Source organism: Myotis yumanensis, unplaced genomic scaffold (genome assembly GCF_028538775.1).
Source record: "Myotis yumanensis isolate MYYU_CA2020_CCGP unplaced genomic scaffold, mMyoYum1.0.hap1 SCAF_2, whole genome shotgun sequence".
NCBI lineage: Eukaryota > Metazoa > Chordata > Mammalia > Chiroptera > Vespertilionidae > Myotis > Myotis yumanensis.
The window spans coordinates 64,364,407-64,390,079 of NW_027223753.1; the positions used below are offsets into that span (position 1 = coordinate 64,364,407).

At 35.4% G+C, this 25,673-nt stretch overlaps 1 protein-coding gene across 1 annotated transcript in view; it reads right to left on the minus strand.

Annotated features, from left to right (window-relative positions):
- The window catches only part of COL24A1 (collagen type XXIV alpha 1 chain), a 335,909-nt gene that overhangs the window by 287,931 nt on the left and 22,305 nt on the right, over positions 1-25,673 (minus strand). Inside the window, exons 3-6 of the mRNA XM_070403718.1 lie at positions 18,053-19,407; positions 10,440-10,493; positions 7,173-7,226; positions 1,204-1,257 (exon numbers count right to left, since the gene is read on the minus strand). Of these exons, the coding sequence (XP_070259819.1) occupies positions 1,204-1,257; positions 7,173-7,226; positions 10,440-10,493; positions 18,053-19,407 (1,517 nt within the window). The remainder of the gene's footprint in view (positions 1-1,203; positions 1,258-7,172; positions 7,227-10,439; positions 10,494-18,052; positions 19,408-25,673) is intronic.

A 25,673-nucleotide genomic window follows, 5' to 3' on the forward strand; every position in this document is an offset into this window, starting at 1 on the left:
GATGAATCCCGTAAATTCTATGAATTCAACTGGAAACAAGATAATTATGATTACTGCATAATTTCTGTGGGACTTAAGATAAAGTATGTAGAACTATCTACAAAAAGGTATGAAATGGCACTGGAATTTATGTATTAGTATGTACATGCATATAAACAGTAAAATTTTTGAGATTAGGATCATATCTTGTTCTAATTTTTCCCCCACTTATCCCTAATTAGTTGGTAGTACAATGGCAGGCCACAGTAGACACTAAAAAATAATTAATGGTAAGACTGAGATTAATGATAATATTTACTTAGTTCATCAAATATTTCTTCCTTCATTATAATGCAACTAGAGGCTCGGTGCACAAAATTCATGCATGGGTGGGGGGGGTTCCCTCAGCCTGGCCTGGGTCCTCTCACAATCCGGGACCCCTCAGGGAATGTGAGGCCTAACCCGGCAGTCAGACATCCCTCTCGCAATCTGGGAGGCTGCATACTTTTCATACAGGTGAAAGGCATCTTGCTGTTGTATGGCCAGCTACATTTTTTTGCCCTGATTATAAAAAGTAGGACATAACATGATCCTTCTGAGGCAGTAGTACCATTTTCCCCATCTTATGGATGGAAAAACTGAGGCAGAAGTTAAGTAATTGGCTTTGTCACAGTTATAAGTGTCAGAATCAGGGCTGACCACAAAATGTGTAAGCCAGAGTCCATGCATGTCATCGCTACATCATCCTGTTTTTTAAGTGTTAGAGTAGCCTTGCCAGGTTTTAATTTTTAAATCTAAGAGACTGTTCCCAATATATAGGGTAGGGTCCCTAGGCCTGGCAAGCAATCAGGGCCATCTTTGGGGTGACCGGCGGGCAGGGTGATGGGGGGGCCCTGCTGGCACTCGCCTTGGCTGGCAGCCTGGCACCACCCGCTGGGAGGCCCCAACTCCTGATCGAAACTCCTGGTCACCTCCCTCTTGGGGGGCAAACGCTCAATGCAGGAGCTGCTCCTGACTGGTCAGCGCGCATCATAGCAAGCCATCATTCCAACGGTAGTTTCGCGGTTTGGTCGATTTGCATATTAGGGTTTTATTATATAGGATAGTTTTCTATCTTCCCTGTCTGATAACAAGCAAAGTCTCAAAAAAGGATTAATAAGATAAGACAATTTTTAAATGCTTGACATATATCACCATGATTTTATTTCGGGAACAAATAATTACCTTTTGTCCAGAAGTAGCCTGACCTGGGGAAAATCCTGGATCTCCTTTGGGGCCCTAGATAAAACAGTTATGAAACACTTGGTGAAGCATAGGTTACATATATTACACGTCTTCAGTTGTAGCAGAAGTTATACACATTACATGGTATTAAATTAGTTTAAAATGAGATGGGTATGAATTATTTATTTTTAATGTATATTTTTCTTAGCTTTATGTTTAAATGTTGAAAAAGATTCCTCAAAATTCCCCAGACATAGCTGATTTATTTACTAAAGTTATACTAATATTGAATCATCTTTCTTCAAAGGACCTATGTAAAGGTTCTATTAACCTTTCCATTTTTGTGACATATTGAGTTTAGTTTCTATTTTAGCATTGGCACACTAGTTACTTTCAGGAAAAGAAAACTGCTTATATAATTCATAAAATTTTTACCTATCATTCCAAGTTTAAATATTTTCTAAAATCTTGCAATGTACATACATTACTTTTAGAATAAAAAATAAAACAAAAAAAACCTCTAATTGCCAAATTAGATTTAAATTAGATTTAAATTGTTTTTATTCTGCTATAAAAATTGTACTTTTTATACTCCAGTAATCTTTATCTTTTATGTTTTAAGAAAAATATGACATTTGGTTTCAATCAAAGTTCTTGGTACAATATGAATCTTTCTTGTTAATCTTTCTTACAATTACTTACCAAAGTATCTCCTTTTCTATTTCACACCTCATAAAATAAGAGGCCACAATTGAGAGATTCTTTATAATTCAAATTCTGATTTCATTACCATTCTCAACTAATCATGCTTTTCCATTCCTAGAGAGTTCTAAATGCTACTTTAACTCTATGGGAAATAGGAAAATAGTCGTGTCTTCTTTCTCAGGGGTGCTTTCCAAGAGTACTAGAACTGACCGATGAAAGAAGAATGACCAAAATAAAAGCCATTCACATTCAACAGTAAGTCTTTTCACTTTACAAATGAGAAATGAGTCTTCATTGGCAAAGAGTCCTATATTCTAGAGTTGAAAAAAATTTTTAAAGAAAAGGTTGTTTTCCAGGCTGACCTCTTCCCTTCCATAGCCATCACCACTTCCACCACTAAGGCTATAATTTTAGATCATTGGTTACAAGATTATGGAAGATGAGAAATGGCTTTAGTGATATCTCAAAATTTAAAAACTCAGCTCTTCATCAGAGAATGAAGATAATATACTTAGAATTTATAAGAGATATTAAGAGCTTATCTAATGAATCAATTTTTATAGATAAAGAAGCAATGAGATCCAGAAAGATTAATTGAATTGGTTAAGATCGCTTGGAAAATTATTGGCAAACCAGATCATTTTTCTTTCTCATATCACAATGTCTAGTAAATAAAAAATATTACTTATTGGTTTTAACATATTCTAAGCTTCTATTATAACACCTAACCAACTGATTTGAGGTAAGAACTTAAGAAATAATAGCCCTTGAGAAATCTGAATATAATAAAATCCTTTGTAGCTGATGTTTTTACTTCTAAAACTCATGTTAAACATTCTTATTTTTAGGTCCTATCTGAATTTTTTATTATTTATCAACTTTCTTAATATCATTTTCATTCAGATTTCTTAATATCTTTCACTAATTTGATATTTCATCCTCCATTTAAAAAAAATTTAAAAAGTGAGAAAGCCCTGACCCACATGGTTCAGTGGTTAGAGCATCAGTCTGGGTTTGATTCCCCGTCAGGGGCTCATACCTGGGTTGCAGGAGGCAACCAATTGATGTGTCTCCCTCACATGTTTTTTTTTTTCTTCTTTCTGTCTCTCTCCTCCTCCCCGCAGTCCCCATCCTTTCCACTCTCTAAAACTAATGGGGAAAAAATATCCTTGGGTGAGAATTAACAAACAACAACAACAACAAAAGAGTAGGAAAAGTAATTAAGCAATCAAAATTAGATTTAAAGGGAGAACTTTCTCTTATTCATAAGCTTTATAGATTAGGCAACATATTTACAGAGCTACATGTCAAATCTCTTTTATTCCCACACAAGTACGCTTGTGTATTTGATCAACTTGTGTTCTAGCACCAGAACTGCAAGTCAGCATGAAGTCAGCTTTGAACCTGGCCAGTTGTGAGTTAATCCTGGTATAAAATGCATAAAACAAAGATTACTGAACATGCCAACTTTACCTGAAATGTCAAAGAAGTAGGGCATACTCTCTGCATTGAAGGAGAATACTCCAAAATCACTTACTTACATACTCCCTCATTTTCTATTCTATAACTCCGGACACACTTTAAGTCACACTTGATTGGCTTTCAAGTCCTCCTTGAAATTAAATATAATGTTTATAAATTAATTAATCATAACTGACTTTGACCTTCAGTACTGACTTCTACTTACTACTACATGACTTTTGTTATAAGAGCTATATATCCTTTTGAGTATCAGTTGCCTGCACATTATAACTCAAAGGATTCCAAAGTCCCACCTATCCCACTGAGCTGCTAAAGAGTCTAAGATCCTCGTTACCAGAGTAACTCTTTTGGGCTGTCATTGGATCTCCAGAGGGCCCTCTGTCTAGGGAGGGAAACTCCCTAAGGTACTAGGCTCATTAACATGTTAGATCAGATTTATCAGATTAGAGTCTACCCAATATAATGAAAAGAGCAGTGGGATTTGGAGTGAAAAGACTGAATTTAATCTTTCTGAAATTGAGCTTAATCTCCTGTAAAAATAATAGTAATAATAATAATAATAATACCTACTAGTTAGCTGGCAAGATTTAGGATCAAATTCTCTATAGATTATAAAAATGTTAGTGTTAAAAATAAGACTAGCCCTAGCTGGTTTGGCTCAGTGGATAGAGTATCGGCCTGCAGACTGAAGGGTCCCAGGTTCAATTCCAGTCAAGGGCATGTAACTTGGTTGCAGGCTCTGGCCCTGGTGGGGGCACGTACAGGAGGCAGCCAATCGATGTGACTCTCTCACATCGATGTTCCTCTCTGTATCTTCCCCGCCCTTCCACTCTCTCTAAAAATCAATGGAAAAATATCCTCAGGTGAGGATGAACAAAAATAAAATAATAAATAAGAATATATTTTAAAAATAAGACTAAAGACAATCATTAAAATAAATTTTACAATTATTGCCATCTTGAAAAGCAGGCAACACAACTCTTGAATGAATTACTGATAAAGCTGCAAAGTTTCAGTGAAAAGAATTTGGAACTAAAAATTTCAGAGTATAGATGAGCTAAATTGTGAGAGTACCATAAAGGAAACACTAAATAGCATGATCTTGAGGTAGCATCACCTGAATATTCTTAACTTTAACATTACTAATAACTACACAAGCTCCATAGTCTCAATTTTAAGTATTATACTCTCTAACCAACACTTCCTATCTTTTTTAGCTCACAGAGTGGCTAGAATTCAAGCAGAAAACCAAAGATCTTTTGGCTAATGGTGTCAGAGGACAGAGTATGGGACTCCCAGAATGACTGTAAATTGAAGGAGAAATCTGAAGGAAATAAGGAAGGGAGGGAGGGAGGGGGGAGACAGTTTCCCCCAAAACCTGGATACAGACTCTCTCCAATTCTTGGCTGATCCTGACATGTGATAGATTCCAAAGAGCTCAGCAGAAAGCAACAACTGGAAGGCTGAAAGAATTGAACATAAATTTCAGCAGCTGGCCACATTAGGGAAATAGTTTGAGGTTTGAGCCATATCGCTTTAGGAGGACATGGTAAATACCTTATAAACTTTAAAATAGCCTAATCAATACATCATATTTCTATACTGTCTTAATGTATTTTCATTCATAAGAGCCGCAAGATTTTTTATTTAACAAATAATAAATGTGGTATTTTCAGTAAAAGTTTCATTTCTAATTGGCCTAGCCCTTTAATAAGTAGCTCCTTCAAGAAAAGGGAATTATTATTTTATTAAATATCAACTATGCACAAGCATTCTACCAAGTACTTTATGTGCTTCACATCATTTAACTGATTGATTCTAACAATTTTAATACATCACACTAATTCTAATATGTTTGTAAAAAGGTTCCATAATGTGTCACATTTCCCATTTCAGTTAAACCTTTTTAGATTTTCAATGGCCTTAATTTGCTCTTTCTGTAGATTCAGGTGACCCCCTTTGGAAATGGACAGATGCTTCCTTGTGCAAGTGGCAAGATGACTTTTTATACAATTTTCTTAAAGGCCAATAATTCTATCTATGTTATTCTTGCTAAACAATAATGGAGAAAAGAAAAATAACTGGAATTGTCTTTATATTCTAAATTCCCTTATTTTAAAAGGAACCTTTATTCCCTGAAAGAAAATCAATCCTGTGATTATATGTCAAAATTTCTTGCCAAGAGCATGTAATCTGATTTTCTTGCATTGCCTTGAATAAATATTCTAAGAGGATTATAAAGTATAAAGCTTGTCTGTTCCATTAATTCTGATTAGTCTAAAATGCATATTAAATACCTAGGAAAATTGGTTTTGCAAAACCACACACTGCAAGCTTTATTTGATGCCTTTAAAACAGAGTGATAATTTTTAACACCTGTCACAAATCTAATGTTCAGTTATGTACAGTTTAAACAAATCATGGTCAGTTTGGGCTATTTTGGACATAATTATCATGTTTTAAAATTATTAAATTAAATATGAATTAAAGATTAATATTTGACTAATAAGATTAAGTCCCCAAGAGGTCTAAGTAGTTGTTTTAAAATTAAAAGTAGGTTTTAAAAAATTCCTCATATATGGATTCATACAAATATTTTATTAGTGAATAGCTAGCTATAGTCAAAATCATATCCACACTACTACTAAATAGAATACTGAAGAAAAAAATCCTGAGATTCAAATTTTCATCTCTCCACGATCATTTAACCAAAGACACATATTCATACTGATCAATACTGAAAAATACACTGTTTTTAATCTTGGGACAACCAAAATTTTTATTTGATACAAAGTTTTTTATCTTCTCAAATACTGCTCCGAAATATGCATTCACATTGTAAGAAGTCAATTAAATGAAAGGCTCTCCACTATATTTTCATCTCTCCTCACCCTATTCTCCGTATTTATTATTTGTTTGTTTTGAATACCTAATTATACAAGTGGCTTCTATTATACAAACCAAGAGGACTATGACTTGAACCCAGATCTCTTGGACTCTAAAACCTATGTCCTTAACCCCTATTCTATATGGTTACATGTATACTTCAGAGTGTGATCATTATTAAATAGAGGGATTATTAAGGCCTTAAAAAGAAATTCATTAAGTTACTGGCAACCAAGACTCTAATGTTTACCTAATTCCATAATTTTATGGGATTTATTTTATATACATATATATTTTACATATATAACATGTAATTAGATCTCTATCTCCATACCTCCTCTCAGGGTAACCAACCTGGAATATATCCTTTTTCTATGCTCCTACTACTATCCTGATAGTAGTCTGGTAGATAATAGTGTGATAGATAGGCTTTCAGGTTAGTTGTTTTCATAAAAATTCAATCATCCTATAAACATTATCCTCACAGATCTTTTTTCAAGTGAAAATATTAGGAAGTATGGATCAGGGAAATGAATGATATTTTATTTCCTCAGTATTATTAGCTCATTAAAACGGCCTTGATTTAAGGTAAACCACTCAAATCCTAATCTGTATATTTCAAAGGTTTCAATATGTTGCCATCATATTTTGACAATAAGGACTTTGTCATACCAAAGCAGGCCTACCCCTGACTTTACCACTAACCAGATGAGTTCAAGAGCAGTGGGCCTTTGGAGGAATCTAGCTGTCTGCCAAGCTAAGACAATCCTGTGAAATAATCAAATGTTATGCTCCGCACATAGCAGACATCCTCACTGTCCTAAGATCGGCTTTAAAAGTTAAGGACCATCTTTTATGTCAAGAAAATCATGAATTACTCACTAGTAATCACTCACCTTTGGACCTGGTAATCCAGGCAACCCAGGATTTCCATGTGGTCCTGGTATGCCCTGCAAATAGTAAAAGAGTCAGATCATGCTTAGAATAAACCCAGATATAAATAACAGGCAGTGTTTATTCTAACATTCAAATAATATTACATACTATAATTTCATTAAAATGAATATTTTAGTTTTTTACAAAGTCTGTTAGATTTTCTGAGAACTTGGATATTTTCATCTGAGCTACACTAATTATAGAGTAGAAGTGTCCTTTCTATCTTTTGCTTCAGAACATTGCCTTGAGGTGTTTACCTGCCTCAGGTACCTCCCCTATCTCCAATCATATTATTTAGTGCTATTTTTAAAAGCCCTGCAGAGTAAGAAGCTTAAAAATAACAAAGTTCAATTGTTTTATTATTCTCCTCTCAACACATGTTAACTCTTTGTGCACTTAGGCTTTTGCTTATCCTATCTAATAAAAGAGTAATATGCAAATTAGCCACCACTCCATCACAAATATGGCGGTGCCCATAGCCACAAGATGGCAGTGCCCAGTCCCCTCAGCCCTACCACTGAAGTGTCCAGGCCTATTGGCCAGGCAGGTGGCGAGGGAGGGGGGGGGGGCAAGTGGCGAGGCACTCCATCCCTGCTGGAGTGTCCTGGCCTGCCACCTGGCCAGGGGCCATGGGGGAAGTGGCAAGGCACAATCCGCCCACTCTGGCGGCCAATCCAGCCTCGCTGCTCTGCTGCCGATGGAGTGTCCCGAGGCAGCAGACACGGGAGAGAGCGAGGCAGTAGAGAAGGGCAGGCTTCGCTCCCTTCTCTGCTTTGCTCTGGCCACAGGAAGCCCTATTCTTGCAGGAATAGGCCCAAGGAAGCCCTATTCTTGCATGAATCTTCCTGCAACAGGCCTCTAGTCTACATTATAAAAGGCCTGTATTGGTGTCAGTACCAAATGAGCAGCAGCTCTGTAGAGCGTGCGAGGTGTCGCAGGGCTGCAGACATGGCCCTGATGCCAGGCTAGGCCTAGGGGACCTTACACGCGCATTAATCATGCTCTGGGCCTCTAATGTTATTATATATGCCTTAAAGAGTTACTTCATTTAATCTTGCCCCCTACACCTACCTACCGAAATCCTTTTGAGCTCTCACCTCACTTTTAAATCCTGGCTACACCAGCAGGAAATGATTCTCTCTCCTACTAACTTCCATAGATACTGCTGCATGTAAAATTCATTTGCAATTAATTATATGTTGCGTTGAGACATTTCTTATACTGTCCCAATCTGTTACTTAAATATTTTATTCCCATTTTAATTACCTTATGATGCGTGCTGATTAGTTCTAGGACTGTGAATTCTTTGAAAAGAGACTGTTCTAAATATTGCCAATGTAGTACTTAGCACATATTAGCCATTCAAGGAATGTTTGCTAATTTGAATTCAATAATTGCTTCTATTTACTGACTACATACTATGTGCAAGTAACTGTGTTAACACTTTATATTTCTTATTTCTGATTCTTACAACAACCCTGCAAGGAGGTTATTTTCACTCGTCCTTACAAATGAGGAAACTTAACCAGCAAGTAGATTAACTAAGATTCGCTCCACAAAGCCTTCCAGATCTCTAGGCCCCCTATATTCATTTGGGTTTGCTATCCACCTGTGCTCTTCAGCCATACCTCTGCTTTAACACATAACATATAGTTAATAATTATCTATTTGTCTTTTCAATTCTGAATTAATAAGAGCATTGAAGAATTTCTGTCAGCAATGCAAATATTGAAGTTATATGTATAAGATTAACATTAAAGAAAAAAAATTAGATTCCATGACACATGTCATTTGTAACCTGGAAAAAATAAATTTTGATAAAGTAGATAGAAAAATTTGTGAGGAATAACAAATGAGTTGTTGTAGATATTAAAGCAATGGATGTACTAGTCAACTATTATTGCACAAAGCTTAGCAGCACAAAAGTGAGCCAAGACAATAACTTTAGAAAAAAATTAATATTAATGAAAGTTTGGGATTTTTAAAAACAAGGAGAACTTGTTGATCATGGTCAAATGAAATAAAAACTTAGGAAAGAAGAAATGTACAGTCGCAAGTTTTAAGTTAAATAACTGAGTGGAGACAAAATTAGGAACACAAATGTAATTGTTAGCCTTGAGGAGAGAAATACTGTTCCCTCCTTAAAGGAAAAAGAATTGGACAAATAAATGGGGGGGAAAAGATGGAAATTAGGGAGGGAAAGTGCTGTATCATGAGAAAAGATGGGAATTCAGAAATTGAAGGTCATGCTGTGGGAGAACAGCCTTCGTAGTGGGGAGAGAATGCAATTCTTGCAAAGATGGACTGGGTCCCTCACAGAAGTGGATCCAACGTCTCCCGACAGAGAAGGAGGAGGGTGAAATGGTTTCCAGGCAGGAGACAGGAAATAGGTTTTAGAAGTCATCCTGGGAGGAGTGTGATAAGTCATCAAGTGCCGAGAAATAAAACAAACTATAAATAACCGCTGGAGCCCAGTGAGCATTCATCTCCCCTCATATGGACAAGAGTTTGATGTGAACATGGATAACTTAATGTAATATTTTAGGGTGATTTTTCTTAACATTGTGTGTAGGATAAAAATCAGGCTAGAAAGAAACTGGATTTTATATGGCATTTGCATTTGTCTTTGTAAGGCACAGTCATGGTTCTTTTTCTGGCTCTTTGAAGAATTTCTGTCAGTAAAAGTCCACATTTATTTTTCAGTTTGAAAGAAACTAATTCTAACAGAGCAATGCATCTTTGGTTGGACCTGTGTAATGTCAGAAACTACCGCTGATCCTTAAGGCCGCATTTTTCCTCAAGACAGTGATTTTTCTAGTCAATAGCTCCAGTATTTTCCACTATGTGATCCAGGAATGCACTATTTTAAGGCAGCCCACCCCTCTTCATTCCCAAGGTAACTGAGCTCCACCTTGGACTATCAACTACAGATGAGATCACTTTATAACCGAGAGTAACGTGGCAAGTAGCACCTGAACAGCCACGAATCTACACATTTGATCACCTTTCTTGGGCATGTGCACAGAGAATGCTTTAGCGGGGCGTTTATACTCAGATAAACAATCTGCACGTGTTCCTAAGCGTCTCTCCAACTGGCAAAGGTACGGCTAAGTTCGAAGATCCAGGCAGGTTTCCAAGGGAAGTACATACTGTACAATAGTAGGAAAAAACGTACTGGAGAGTTATTCATTCCAACAGCCTGTGGGAAGTGGAACACATCTACTCACCCGTGGGCCTCTCTTTCCTGAGGGACCTGGGATACCTGCTGGACCAGGTGGACCCTGGGGAAGCAAATGCCAAGATATTAGGCATGATAATAAACACATCTTTTCTCACACATTTTATTAAAATTCTCAATTTAGGGCTCTTTGTCAGTCCCCAGTTACCAGCTGATGATGATTTCAAAGTAACATGAATCCCCTCAACCCTAATCAGCAGGGCTGAGAGTTGAAACTCGTGTCCCCTTTAATCTGGCCAGAAATGGCATCAGGAAGTCTATGACTTATGGTTACGGGCGCTATATCTGTTTTTTTTACAGGGACCATAACTAGTAGTTTTGTGGGTGAATTTTTACCTAAATTTACTTTTACTACTGAAAGAGGAATTCAATTTAGGGTTTGGAGACCAACAATGACAGGTTTTTCCAAACACGTTTTGAAAGAAGACTTGCCTTGAGAAATTAAAGCACTGACCACTTTATGTTCCTTTAACAGACTTATACTAAGGACATGTGTAATGTGTTAAACTGTTATAATGAGATACTTCTGGCATATTCGGCAATAAATCTGCCTTACACAAGCGCAGTATACCAGGAGGTCACTGATAGAGTTAACTGGTTTGTGAAACAAAGTATGGGAGCAAAAACGGATAGAATTTTTAAGTGTTCTGGGTTCTTCAAATGCGATTAAATATATCAAATAGGAAATTACTTCTTTGCTTTCTCATATAATGCCTTAAGTCATCTTTTTTACTTACTTTAATAATAAATTTTGGAAGAATAAATGTTAATTAGATATGGTTAGTACATATTCATCTGGTCATTCATTTCATTGTTATTGAGCACTCTGCTGAAATGGCATTATTCTTGGTGTCTCTGGAGCATACACATTTTCCGTTTTATAAATGTTCAGTCATTATTGCAATAAAAAAATAGTATGAGCTTTAAAATTAGACATATCAATGCTAAAATACTAGCTTTACCTTTAACATTAGCAAGTAGCATGACCTAATGTTTCTCTTTTTATGTAGATTTTTTTCTCTTTGAAACTTTCTTCTTTTTTGATATTACAGTCATTTTGCAGTTTTCTAATGCTCTTTATATATGTTAAACTGTCTGTTTTCCTTTAATTTTATTTTTTCCTTTTCCTACCCCCTAACTTGATAAAAAGTCTCTCATGCAATTCATAATATAGAGGTAGAAGTATTATTTATAGTCAACCCCAAACTGAGGAAATTCTCTTTCCTGAGCCATTCAAATATCCTAACAGCTATTATTAGATCACTAGCTTCCACCAAAAAATTTCACTTTTTTTAAAATTAAAATTCTTTTCAAATTAGTTCTGGTTCTTCTATTATAATCAGAAGTTAAAAGCTGTTTATTTGAATTGGTATCCCCCAAAATAAGAACTAAAAAATGAAAAACTAAATGGAAAATTAAAACAAATATCTTACTTTGGTTTATTGCCTTATCACACTACTTTGTGACAAAAGAAAATGCTATTCCATTCACATTGTAAAGGCAGTTAATATGGAATATAATAATAGATACTGGAGATTAAAAGTACATTTTATATTGTGATTAAAATATTTGAGTTCTTTAATAAGCACTAAATAAAATAGATTTTAACTTATCTTCACGATTTTTTCGCTTCTAAATCTTTGAGACCAGGTTATAAATGGGTACTTTCTAGAGACCACAGAAGCAAAGTAATTTTATATGGCATGACTTTTTGGAGAAGAATAAATTATTTTCTATAAATAAAGTAACATATTAGAAAAAGCACTTTATCTTTCAGGTTATTGATTATTAAGAGAAAGCATAATTCAATTAAAAGAACAATGGTTTTAGAATTATTAAACCTAGATTCAAATTATGCCTCAACCATTTACCAGCTAAATTGCCTTGGACAAGTCAATTGCACGTTTTTAACTTTAGTTTCCTCATCTTTAAAATATTGACAATAAAAATTTACATTTCAGGGCTATTGTGAGCATTAAAGATTTTTTATATAAAATACCTGTGACTGTGTTTGATATATAGTAGTTAACCAGTAAACTATAGAGTATGTATGAGGCATAGCAAGTACTCAGTATTACTTATAATATTATTATTACTAGAGTAATCTTACAGTAAGGAAAATTTATTCACTACACCAGTACTTCTTAGAGATAGCAATGCCTGGTCAATTAATCTTAGAAGTTCTGCATCTAACATTCCTTGTTCTGCATGTGAAATTCCTTTTTTAATTCATTTACTCACTCAATAAACATTAGTAAGCATCAAGCTCTCCTGAAGCTTACAGTCTAGATCAGTGGTCGGCAAACTGCGGCTCGCGAGCGAGCCACATGCGGCTTTTTGGCCCCTTGAGTGTGGCTCTTCCTAAGCCTTAGGAATATCCTAATTTAGTTAATAACAATGTACCTACCTATATAGTTTAAGTTTAAAAAATTTGGCTCTCAAAAGAAATTTCAATCGTTGTACTGTTGATATTTGGCTCTGTTGACTAATGAGTTTGCCAACCACTGGTCTAGATAAAAAGACACATTAACAGATAAACACATAATTATACAATTTACTTAGCTATGAAGAAGAAGAAAAAAGCAACCAAGTGAGAGACTGACATAATGCAACTAATTTATATTGTGGTACTAGAGAAGGCTTCTCTGAGGAAGTGATAAGTTGGACCTAAAAAATGAATAGGAGAAAATAATATTCTGCAAAATATAAATGAAATGAATAAAAGTATGATTAAAACAAAACAAAAAATAGTCTTATTAAAGAACTAAAAGAAAGCTATAGTGAAAGTAAGAAAAAATGGAACAAGATGAGGTTGCTTAGGTAAGAAGGGGTCCTATCACATCTGATTGCACAGGTCAGGAAAAAGAGGTATGTGGGGTTTTTAAGATTTTTTAATTGACTTTTCAGAAAGAGAAGAAGGGAAAGGGAGAGAGAGAGATAGAGAGAGAAACATTGATATGAGTGAAACATTGATCAGCTGCCTCCTGCATAACCCTAACCAGGGATGGTGCCTGAAATCCAGGCATGTGACTTGACCATGAATCAAACTTGCCACCTTTCAGGGCACAGGACAATGCCCAACCAACTAAGCCACACCAGCCAGGGTATGAAAAAGAGTTTTTGATTTATTCTAAGTACTCCATTTTTTGGACACTGAAGAGTGAAGGCAGATAAATGACATGATCTGATGTATGTTTTAAAAATCACTAGAGAATTTACATTAAAGAAGGCAGAAAGAAAATTTTTTAAACTATCCTCCCTTCCTCAAAACCCACTGAAAACAACAGAAAAATATCAAAAGATGAAAACATCATCTCCGATGAAATGAGAAAGGAACCACAACCACAAACCACAAAATATGAAGAAACATTGGTGTAAGAAAAGATGTTGAGAGATGACCAAAAACAAAAAACAAACAAAAAACCTCCTCAGACCTCAAACCTTGGACAGGCTACAGATGTCTAAAAGTATACCAGTCCTAAAAGTTCATTCCAACAATCCTTTGACTACAATGATGAGTTTTAAAGGAATGGGAAACCCACAGGAGATATAATTCATGACTCAGTAAAGACCCAGTTCCAAACAGCCAAAAGTAAAGAAGGTACAAATTAACGGGAAGAACATGTCATGTTTATGATTTACAACCAAATCTCCTAACCTCAGGAGATTTCTAGGGCATAAAAGACAAGAGCAGAAATCATATTACTCCTCAGAGAGCCTGTGATACAAAGGGATTCACAACAAATTGCACATTAAATTAGGGGAGATAGAGGACAAACTAAATATAAGATGGTATTCAAGGCAGCAAATTTGAATCTGTGAACCACTCCACATTATTTCCTTTTGCATGTACCTATACTATTCTAAAACAAACAGCAGCTCAGATAGAGTAATCTTTATTTTAAAAATTACTAATAACTAGGAAGAAACAAGAAAGGGCCCTATGCATAGATATTGAGGTGAGGGGAAGTGTGAGGACAGAAACATAAATTAAAAGTGGAGGATAAACATTCACGGAAGGAATTGCTCTATGCAACAGGGAAAGGGTTCAGGCATATAGTTCACTATAGATTCAAAGAATTTTGAAATGCCAATTTTCTCTAAAAAGAGAGCTCAAAGAAAAGTTACAAGAGATAAAAATAGCCCTAACCAGTTTGGCTCAGTGGATAGAGCATCGGCCTACGGACTGAATGGTCCTAGATTTGATTCCGGTCAAAGGCATGTACCCTTGTTGCGGGCACATCCCCAGTAGGGAGTATACAGGAGGCAGCTGAATCGATGTTTCTCTCTCATCAATGTTTCTAACTTTCTATCCTTCTCCCTTCCTCTCTGTAAAAAAATCAATAAAATATATATTTTTAAAAAGAGATAAAAATAAAACCAAGGTAATGAAATGTGAACCAGAAGAGCTTAAGAACAAAAAGAGACCATCCTATATGATAAAAAGCTAATATGAAAATTGTCCCCTCAACTGGCAGTTTGACCAGGGCGGGGTGTCCCCTCCCCACAGCCGGCCCGATTGGCCTCAAGGGGCGGGCCGGCCAGACCCCAACCATGCACGAATTTGTGCACCAGGCCTCTAGTTACAGATGAAAGCCATGTCAGAAGCAATAAAAACTGATGAAATACAACTGAAAAAAAAAAAAAAGAAATATGGATGCAAGATAACTTAATACACACAGAATGAAATAAGAAAGCAACAGATAAACATGATTATAGAGAAGATAATAAATACTTCCATCACAAAGGACATTCAATACACGTATAGTGGTGTGCCTGAAGAACATAGAAAAATGCAAAAGAAAAATGCTTGAAAACATAAGGGGAGACTTTTCTACAATAAAATAAAAATAATGTTCACATCAAAGTGTACCAGAAAAAAACTGACACAGAACCTAATAGGTTTATTGAACTTCAAAGACAAGGAAATAACTACATGGGGATACAGAGGAAGAAATGGTCACCTCTGAGTAGAAAATCAGGCTGCCCTAAGACTTCACACAGTCAACATCCACGTGGAGAAATCCCTACAAAGTTCTCATTTTACCACCATTCAATCTCTCCTTAGCTTTCTAAAATCTACCTTTAGTCTTCTACACTATGCTGAAGTAGGATTCTCAAAGTTGAACTTTCCTTTAAAGTATCACTTGAATCCTGCCTTTCTTTTGCATTTTCACTGCTATCACCCTAATGTCCTAGTCTTATAACATCAAGATAACATAAATTTCCTGTCTGGGCACTGCTATCAGACTGAATTCCTAGTAATATGTCTGCTTAGAAGCTTACAAAATTCACCATTGAGAAGAGGAAGTTAGAATTATCAGTTTGACAATTAAAACTTTCCACAACCTGAAATATAGGTTGTGTCTTGTATTTGTCTAATATTATTCAGCCTAGCATTGTAAAAGAGTTTGAGCTTTAGAGGCAGATAACCTGGCTCTATCAATTATTAATAATATGGTATAGACAAGTATGTTAACTTCTCGGTACTTTAGTTTATTCACCTGAAAAAAATGAGAATACCAACCTTACAAAGTTATTTTAAGATAAGATAATGAATGGAAAGGGTATGTAGAGTGTCTGCCACAAGATAAAAACTCAATAAATGATAGCTATCATGCTCTTTTTTTCCTATATAAAAATATACTAGTCCCTTTCACTTACCAAAATCATATCTATTCTTTGAAGCCTAGGTTATAACTAACTTTGTCCACAAGAACTTATCCTGAACAGCTCAGCCTTAAGTGAACTTTCATAGAGATACTCTCAAAAATATTTTTCTTACCTTTGACCATATGTACCCTACACACTTAGTTTGTATCTCTCAGTGGCATTTATCTTACTTTACTGTGAGATATAGTTATAAATGTACTTCTTATAGCCCCATTATTGAAATTTAAGCCCCTTCTGAGCAATGACTATGTTATACAAACTCTCTGTTCCTGCTTTGCCCATAGTAGAGATTAAGGAAATATCTGTTGAGTATTATTGTTTCACTTACCAATATTGAAATGACTATTTTGGGTTTTATAGAAAAGATTAATGTTCATCTCATCATACTGACTTTTTCTGAAGAATTGTTTCCATAACCATTTGCTTAATATGACCTTCCCATTATGTTGGTAATTGTCATAGCTCAGAAGAGTTGATTTCTCTATAATAATATATTATTCAGATTTTATTTTAAATCCTTTAAACATTCATTCTAATAGGAGTTGCTCAATACCTAACAAATCACTTCAAGTAATAACCACAGAAGAAACATAAGCTAAGCAAGTAGCATCATCTTCTCCCATTCTACATTCTGTGGTTTCTGGAACTAAACCAATGACATAAACTTTATTCTCATCAAATAAATATTTTGAGGTATATGTTAGTCTTCTTGCAATTAAAAAAATTAATTTCTGAAGACATATAGGTTGATTATTTAAGGTACAAATATGAAAGGCAAAAACAATGTTTCTAATATTATGATTTTAAATAGCTTTAAATAAGTTTCAAATTATTTAAAAATTTTTCAAATGTTCATCTGTAATTATACCTACATAACAAAAGAATCTCAAAAAAATCAGTCTATTATTTCATAGTTTTGTTTATGAAATGAGTTGGCTGGATTTTCCATTGAATGGATTGATGGGCTGACAAATTATTTTTTGTCTTAAGTAGATGGAGCTTTTATTAATCCACTAGACGCCGGTGCACGACATTTGTGCACTGGGGTTGGGGGTTCCTTCAGCCCGGCCTGTGCCCTCTCGCAGTCCAGGACCCCTCAAGGGGATGTCCAACTGCCGACTTAGGCCTGGTCCCCTCTAGACATCTCCCCCCAAGGGGTCCTTAGCACTGCCAAGGAGGCAGGAGAGGCTCCCGTCACCTCTGCTGCACTTGACAGCCACAAGCCTGGCTTTTGCATTGAGCATCTACCCCCTGGTGGTCAGTGCGTGTCATAGCAACTGGTCATTCCATGTTCGGTCGATTTGCATATTAGCCTTTTAATATATAGGATAAATATAAATTGACTATATCATTAAAGATTAAATGAAATATGTTACTCTTCGTGGCAATTAAATATTACATTTAGAATGATAAGGGTTTTCTTTTTCCCAGTCAATGTTTCACTACAAAATTATTTATCTCAAACAAATGTTGCACTCTGCTTTAATTCATTTGAAACTGTTGTGCTAAAAGGCTTTTAAATTGATGTATTTTTCTTTGTTCTACTATAACTTTTATATCCTTCTCCTAACATGACTATGCATTAAGCTTATGGTTTGGTTTTGCTTTTAAATAGAGATTGCTGGTCTATATTTAGCAGTTGAATTCCTGGTTGAATTTCAACTGAACAAGAAAAACATATAGCTTACACCACTTTACCAGAATTAAGTAACCTTTTCAGCCTGCCAATAAAAACCACAAAAAAAGTGCAATATTTGAACCAGGGTTGTATTCTGGTTGGATATATTATAGCAACCAAAAATCCAATCACCATAGCCAAGATACATTTTGGAGACAGTTCTGGTCTGTTCTGCATTGTTCAATCTAGAGAATTCTTTTTGAAACATATGGTAAGTTAGTACATAAGACATTTAAAAAACAACAACTTACGGGAGGTCCAGTGTCCCCTTTTGGCCCTCTGAGATTCTCCATTTTGAGCATTGTATTAAGATCCTCATCGTAGTAATAGTAGTCATAAAGCTCAGTTTCATAGCTATTTTCAATGGGATAAGTAGCATCAGGATCGATTTCACTTTCCTTCCTTAGATCAAGGTGATTATCCACAGACGGCTCATCTGTCACTCTATACAAGGTTGTATTTAAAATCTGTTGCAGTTCCATGAGTTCATTAGTTTGTAGATTTGCCGTGATAGCCTTCTTGCCATTAATAACTGTACCTTGTTTTTTATGTGGAAGAATAGATGATATCTTTTCAAACAGAATCAGCCCAGTTACTCTATCATTATGTTGTGTTAAATTGCTGGACACATTTGAGAGAGAACTAAATTTCTCCTGGGTATTTATTCTTGCCTCACTGAGGAGATGATGGGCCATTGACAGGCTTAGATTTGTCTGAGTATGTTCCTCAGTGATTATTTCTTTGTCCTGAATCCCATGGCTCTCAAGATCCACAGCAGAGACATGCCCTGGGTGAAGAGAAGTTAACTGAGATCTTGATGTCTGGTGTTCTTGTTGTTTATATGCTATTGCAGATTCACTGTTGATAATATTTGGAGTGTTTGTGCCTTTGGTAAGTGTGTCTCCTGACAGTATATGTTCACCAAGTGGTTTAGCTAAGGCAGTGTTTTCTAGTATCTTTGCGGGTCCGATAGTTGTATGAAGAAGGCTTGTCCCAGGGCGGCACTGCTGTTTCACATATCTGCAATAGTTGGCAGATGCTTCTGCAGCAGGAATAATATCCAACTGACATACTATTCCTTCAAAATGGACAGAATCATTGTTCATACTTCCTAAGGTGAACACACTGTTAGAATCAAATGCCTGAAGTTCCAAAAGAGTCTCTCTGCTAAAAGATTTCTTTCCACACTCCACAAACATCGAGGCCAGTTGGTTTCTAATAGTGATGGCAAATGAGTGCCATCGCTCATCATGAACACTATAGTTGAAAAATATAGACTGCTTTCCTCCAAGGTGTACCACTACTTTCTTAGGTAATAATTGAACTCCGAATTGCAGTCTATTTTTATTTCTAATGCTGAAGAGAAATGCATTGTTTACTTTATGTGACTGTAACCCAATTAATATTGTAAATGGCTGTTCTAAGTGGACTGGTAAAATTTTCCTGAGAGGTGACTCAATGTAAGCATCATTTGTTAAAATGACACCTGATTCTGTTATATGGACTCCCTGAGGTAGTGGTGTAGATGATGATGGTGTAGCAGTCACTGATGATGAGTGTCTTACATCTTTGCCTCCAAGGCCTAGTTGATGAAGAATATCTATGCCTGGAAATTAAAGAGAGAGAAAGAGAAAGAAAGAATCTTATTCTTATGCATTCATGTGTTCATATAAATGTTTGAGTATGAGAAAATCTTCCTTGTCTATATCAATAGTAATCCCTAAAATAAGCATCCTCTATCCATAACTAATTTCCTGGTAATGAGAGATACAAGAGGGCGAGTAAAACATTATATTCGACTAGAGGCTTGGTGCACAAAATTCATGCACAGATAAGGTCCCTAGGCCTGGCCAGTGATCAGGTCCGACTGGGGCCTTCCGGCTGCTGGCTGGGGCCTTCCTTTGTTTTGCGCCGCCCCCTGGTGGTCAACATATGTCATAGCGAGCGACTGAACTCTCAGTCTCCAGGTCGAACTCCCAATGGGACACTTTGCATATTAGCCTTTTATATATATAGGTAATTTGAAAAATGCACATACACACATATGCAAACACACATCTCAATATCCCTAAACCTGAAATTTAATTAATAAATAAGTGTTCTCTCATTTTCCCAATCAATTAGAAATCTTATTTGTTACACCAATGAATATACATGCTCAAAGATTCCCAGATGTCATTTATTTCTTTAATTTAGAACTTAGAATTTGATGACTTCCATGTTAAAGAGAAACTGGGAATATACAAAAAGAAATTTGTAATTTGGAAACCATTTAATAAATTAAATTCACAAAATCCTTTGAACTATAAATTTTCAGGTCATTTCCCTTCTAACCACCTGGGAATTTACAAGTCACATAACAGTTCTCCCTATGCCTAATACCTTAAGGGCATGTTACACATAAAGTATTCAGTCACCTTGATATCTCCTAGACAAGTGAACTTAAATTTCTATTGCTTGTGATCACCATACTTTCTTTACCCCTCCAGGTTTCTCTCCCATTTTTTCCTCAGTTCTTCACAGTAATTTTCATACAATCTGTAGACCCTTTTTCAATAATTATGATATAATATAAATATTTTATAATATGGATTTTATGTAATTATGGATTTTTTCTGATTTATCTTTTATATAATATTACTAATTGAATATTGCTTACTTCCCTCACCTATTACAAACTCTGGTAAGACAGATTCTCTCTGTCTGATTCATTATTGGAGATCTACTATACCTGCCTTGCAAACAGTTCTATATTTTCTGAATGAATGAATTTTCCCTACCAGAAATCTAATCATATGCAATATTTATCTCTAGAGTCCTATAAAATTAAATACCATTTGTAAAGCATGATTAATCCTTTTTTAAAGATATAGAACAGCTTTGTCAGCCATATGATCTTTATTATTTTGGGGGCAACAAATCCGCCATCTGTATCTTTGTACATATATAATCATCTCCAAGAAATGTGAAATAATTATTAATTCATAACTATGATAAGTAAGGAAAAATAAAAGTCTTTAAGATTATCCAGGAACTTTGTACATGATCTTAGTTTTTCTTTTACAGGAAATTAGGAGCTATTTGATAATTTATGTTTATTACAAACAGCAAACATAATGGCAAATGTCACAGCCAAGTCTGACAACTATCTACAACAATGAAATAATTATTGAATATCACTCTTGCATAATCTAGCAATACAATTAAAGTATTTTCTCATTAGAGTGCTTTACAAAACACACAAGTGTTTTAAATTAGAACTTATTTATAAAATAGTTGTAATCTAATAATAGTTTTAAATGTTATAAATGTTTGTATTTAAGATATAAAAATCAGTATCTAAGATATTGAATGACAGTGTCTCTCAAACTTTTCCACCAAAATATTCCTAACAGCAGTTTAGAATTACATGCTTCTCCTGGGATTTGGTGGAATATTTTAAGAGGCCCCATAACACACACACACACACACACACAAATAGCTTTGACTTCTCATGTTTTTATAATTATACTAGAGGCTTGGTGCACGAAATTCGTGCGGGGGGGGGGGGGGGGGTCCCTAAATCCAGCCTGCACCCTCTTCAATCTGGGACTCCTCGAGGGATGTCTGACTGCCCGTTTAGGCCCGATCTGCCAAATGAACAAAATAAATGAGCAGTGGGACATCCCTCGCACAATCCAGGACTGCTGAATCCCAACCGCTTGCCTGCCTGCCTGACTGCCCCTAACCACTCCCCTGCCAGCCTGATCGATGCCTAACTGCTCCCCTGCCAGCCTGATTGCCCCTAACTGCCCTCCCCTGCCTGCCTGGTCACCCCTAACTGCTCTCCCTTGCAGGCCCGGTTGCCCCCAACTGCCCTCCCCTACAGGTCTGATCACTCCCAAATGCCCTCCCTTTCAGGCCTGGTCCCTCCCAACTGTCCTCCCATGCTGGCCTGATTGCCCACAACTGCCCTCCCCTGCTGGCCATCTTGTGGCTGCCATCTTTGACCACATGGGGGCGGCCAGCTTGTGTGTTAGAGTGATGGTCAATTTGCATATTACTCTTTTATTAGATGGAATTTATGAAAAATTTTAATTTTATTCCATAATATGGCTATGCTTATTTTAACATAAAACATACATGACCAGAGTTAACTAGTCCCATCCCTAATCTTCAATAAAAATTTATACTCCTGAAACATATGCCATATTTAGTCTGTGATTTTGGGTACTCTTGCCCAATGCTACATGCCTTAAAGGGTATGTGTATCTCAATGTGAGAAGTAAACTATGGAGGAAACACTGCTACTGTAAAAATCATAATGCTTAAAGTATATATAATCAGAAAGTATGTGAAAAATGCCAAACAGGCTATTGTTACACAAAGGAAGAGTCACACTTATGTAGTATGATATCAAGGTTGCTCCTTACCCAAAGAAAACCTCTCCTTGCATTTAACAAAACCCCTGCTACCTATTACCTCAAATTTCTGATTCTATTAAAAGAAAATATTTCTGGGAAGAGTATAATTTAAAAACTTTAGAACATATATTTTAATACTGCCAAATATTTTATTGAGCATGTTGAGGATTTTTGTAATAGAGAAATGGTTGTTTAAATAAATTGGAAAATATTTCAAACATTCAAAAATATTCATATACTGGAGGCCTGGTGCACAAAATTCGTGCACTGGAGGGGGGTCCCTCAGCCCAACCCACGCCCTCTTGCAGTCCAGGAGCCCCACGATCAATCACCCCAAAGAGGTAGGCCCTGCCCACCCAACCGGAGCTCTGCGATTGATGGCGCCCACAGAGGGAGGCCCCACCCACCCACCACAGTGCCGCTGCAGGGTAGCCTGGGCCTCCCTCTTTGGGGTGATCACGGAGCCCCCCAATTGATCACCCTGTTGGCGGTGGCCTGGGCGTCCCTCTGTGGGGCAATGGTGGGGCCCCCTGACCAATCACATTGCATCCATCTTGGCTGGCCTGACACCAGTAGATGTCATAGCATGGTCATCCACTGTTCAGCTGTTTGGTCGATTTACACTTTTATTATTATAGATTATTATAGATAATCTCTATATGTAGCACCTAGATTAAATGTTAATATGTTGTTATATTTGCTACCATTCTCTTTCTTCTTTATATTTATTTACATATTTTTAATTATATTTATTGGGGTAACATTGGTTAATAAGATTACATAGCTTTCAAGTGTACATTTCTATGATTCTTGAAGAAAAACTTAAGTAGAATCATTGTATCAATATTTATGAGCCATGACTGGTCTGTGGTTTTACTCTTATTGTACTATCTTTATCAAACTACAACATTAAAGTTTAATTGTTTTCTGTGGCACAGAAGTTTAAATATCTTTAGAATTATCTTTTTTTTTTCCCTCAAAAGTTAGATAAAACTAAACTTATGTTGGCATTTTCATTGGTAGCTCTTCACTTTCCCAATTTAATGTTAATTGATTTATTCTAATTTCCAACTGCACCTTGATTTTAGAAATTTATATTTTTCTATGAAGTAACAACTTTCTTCTAGGCTTTCAAATATATTACCCAGATTATCTTCATGTAATATTCCCTAATAATTCCTTTAGTTCTCCTATTTCTGTGGTCTCTATATAATTTTCCAGCATTGGATATTTTGCTATCTTTGTTCTTAAGCCAGTATTATTACATATTTTCTATATCATTAATTAATGTATGCATTTATATTCATTAATTAGCCTATTTTCTTTTGGTTTATTTTATTCTTTTTCTAATTTCTGCAGATGAGTACTTAATTATTTATTTATAGCATTGAAACTATAAATTCTCTGAGTATTGCTTTAGATATATACTAAAGATTTTGATAGGTAGTATTTTCATTTTTGTTGTTTTTCTAGACACTATGTAACTTTTACTTGTATTTTCCCATTGGCCCAAATGATTTAATTAAAAATAAAAATTTCCAGTTAGGCCGAAACCGGTTTGGCTCAGTGGATAGAGCATCGGCCTGTGGACTGTAAGGTCCCAGGTTCGATTCCAGTCAAGGGCATGTACCTGGGTTGCGGGCACCTCCCCAGTAGGAGATGTGCAAGAGGCAGCTGATCGATGTTTCTCTCTCATCAATGTTTCTAACTCTCTATCTCTCTCCCTTCCTCTCTGTAAAAAATAAATAAAATATATATATATATAAAAATTTCCAGTTAGAAGGGTTTTTTTTCCTAACTTAATAGCATTGTGATAATAGTATCTAATTTGCACTTTCTATTTTTGAAACAGCATAATAAATGGTGTTTGATAAGCACTTGCAAAGGTATTTCAGGGTATAGAATTTAATATCAGTTAGGTGAACCTTACTGTTTATTGTTTATATCCTGTATATCCTTATTTATTTTTATACAATTAAAATCTGTCATGAACTAAGAGGTAAAGAAAGTCCCTTACCACTTGCATATCTTGCCTTTTATTTCATGTGGTCATAGCTTTATGAATATTGATGAATATAGAATCTTGATGCATTTATTAAAATTATGAAAATATAGCCATTTATTCATTGGGTATTGCACCTTTTGGAATTATAAAAGAATTTCAATGTGTTTTATAATATTTTTAGTGTAATTTCTACCTTATCTGGGAGTAAGACGAAGCCCCTTTTTCTCAACTTTCTTTTTGTTTGCACTTTTCTGGTATATCTTTGCCCATACTTTTATTTTCACCTACTTTGAAATGCTGTACTTTCAGTAAAGAGTTTGATTTATTTTTTGATCCAATCTAAAATTCTTAATTTGAATATCAAAATTAAGTCTATTTACATTTATTGATGTGATGATTTATTTAATGTCATTTTACTTTGTTTTCCCATTTTAATTTTTTTAAGTCTTTCACTGTGTGCTTGTTTCTTTTGTTTTGTTTTTGTAGGTAGTTCTTTTCAGATTTATAAAGTTTTTTATTTTTATTATAAGGGTTAACTTTAAAATGATAAATGTATATAATACCACTAACCCTCTTTATTTGGACAGATCTCTTCTTTCCTATGAACAATGTTTCCTTTTTCTCCCTTTCCCTCACCATCTACTATTAGTCAATAGAATTACTTTTCTTAGTATTTACCTTTTTACTATTAAATATTCTTATAGTATTTTTATTGGATTTGTGATGTTTGGATAATATTATTTAATTCCCAGCTTCTACATGTGAGCTAATCAGCAAACACAATCTCCTTCCTTTTTTCCCTCTTCTCCTATTTTTTGGTGGTTGTACCATTTCTACACTGAGTTCCCCTGGCATTTACATTCCGTTCTGTTCCCACATTGCCTTCTGATAAATAGAGGCAGTCTTGGCAGTCGTTTTCTTAGTCATTTCCTCTTTGCTGAAGGTTATCCTCTATTAGTTCCCTCAAGAAGAGGTTATGGGAACATTTCCTGAGTATTTGACGTTTTAGAATTGTTTGTTGACAACGTCATACCTTAAGTTTCATTAGATTAAAAATTCTTTACTGATACTTTATCTCTTTGACTATCTTGTGGATATGAGTCGACATCCTCAGGTGTTGAATGTTAGAATAGAAAAGTTGGAAGTCAGCTTCTTTTTTTTCTCCTTTTAATTGACTTAATTTTTTTTTTTAACAGCATGACCAAAAGAGCTGTTCTTATTCTTTGAAATACAGTGATTTTATTAGAATATGGCTTCATTTTTACCATTCTGGATAAATGTTTCCTGGGACATAGTATGCCCATTTGTTGTATAGATTCAAGTTTTGTTGTGTTTTGTTTGGGTTTTTACTTCAGTAAAGTTTTCATGTATTATATCCTTAAACATTTGTTCTATTTTATAGTTGTGGTTTTCTTCAAAAATTCCTCTTATGATTATGTTGAATCTCTAATGCTGTCTTCTATA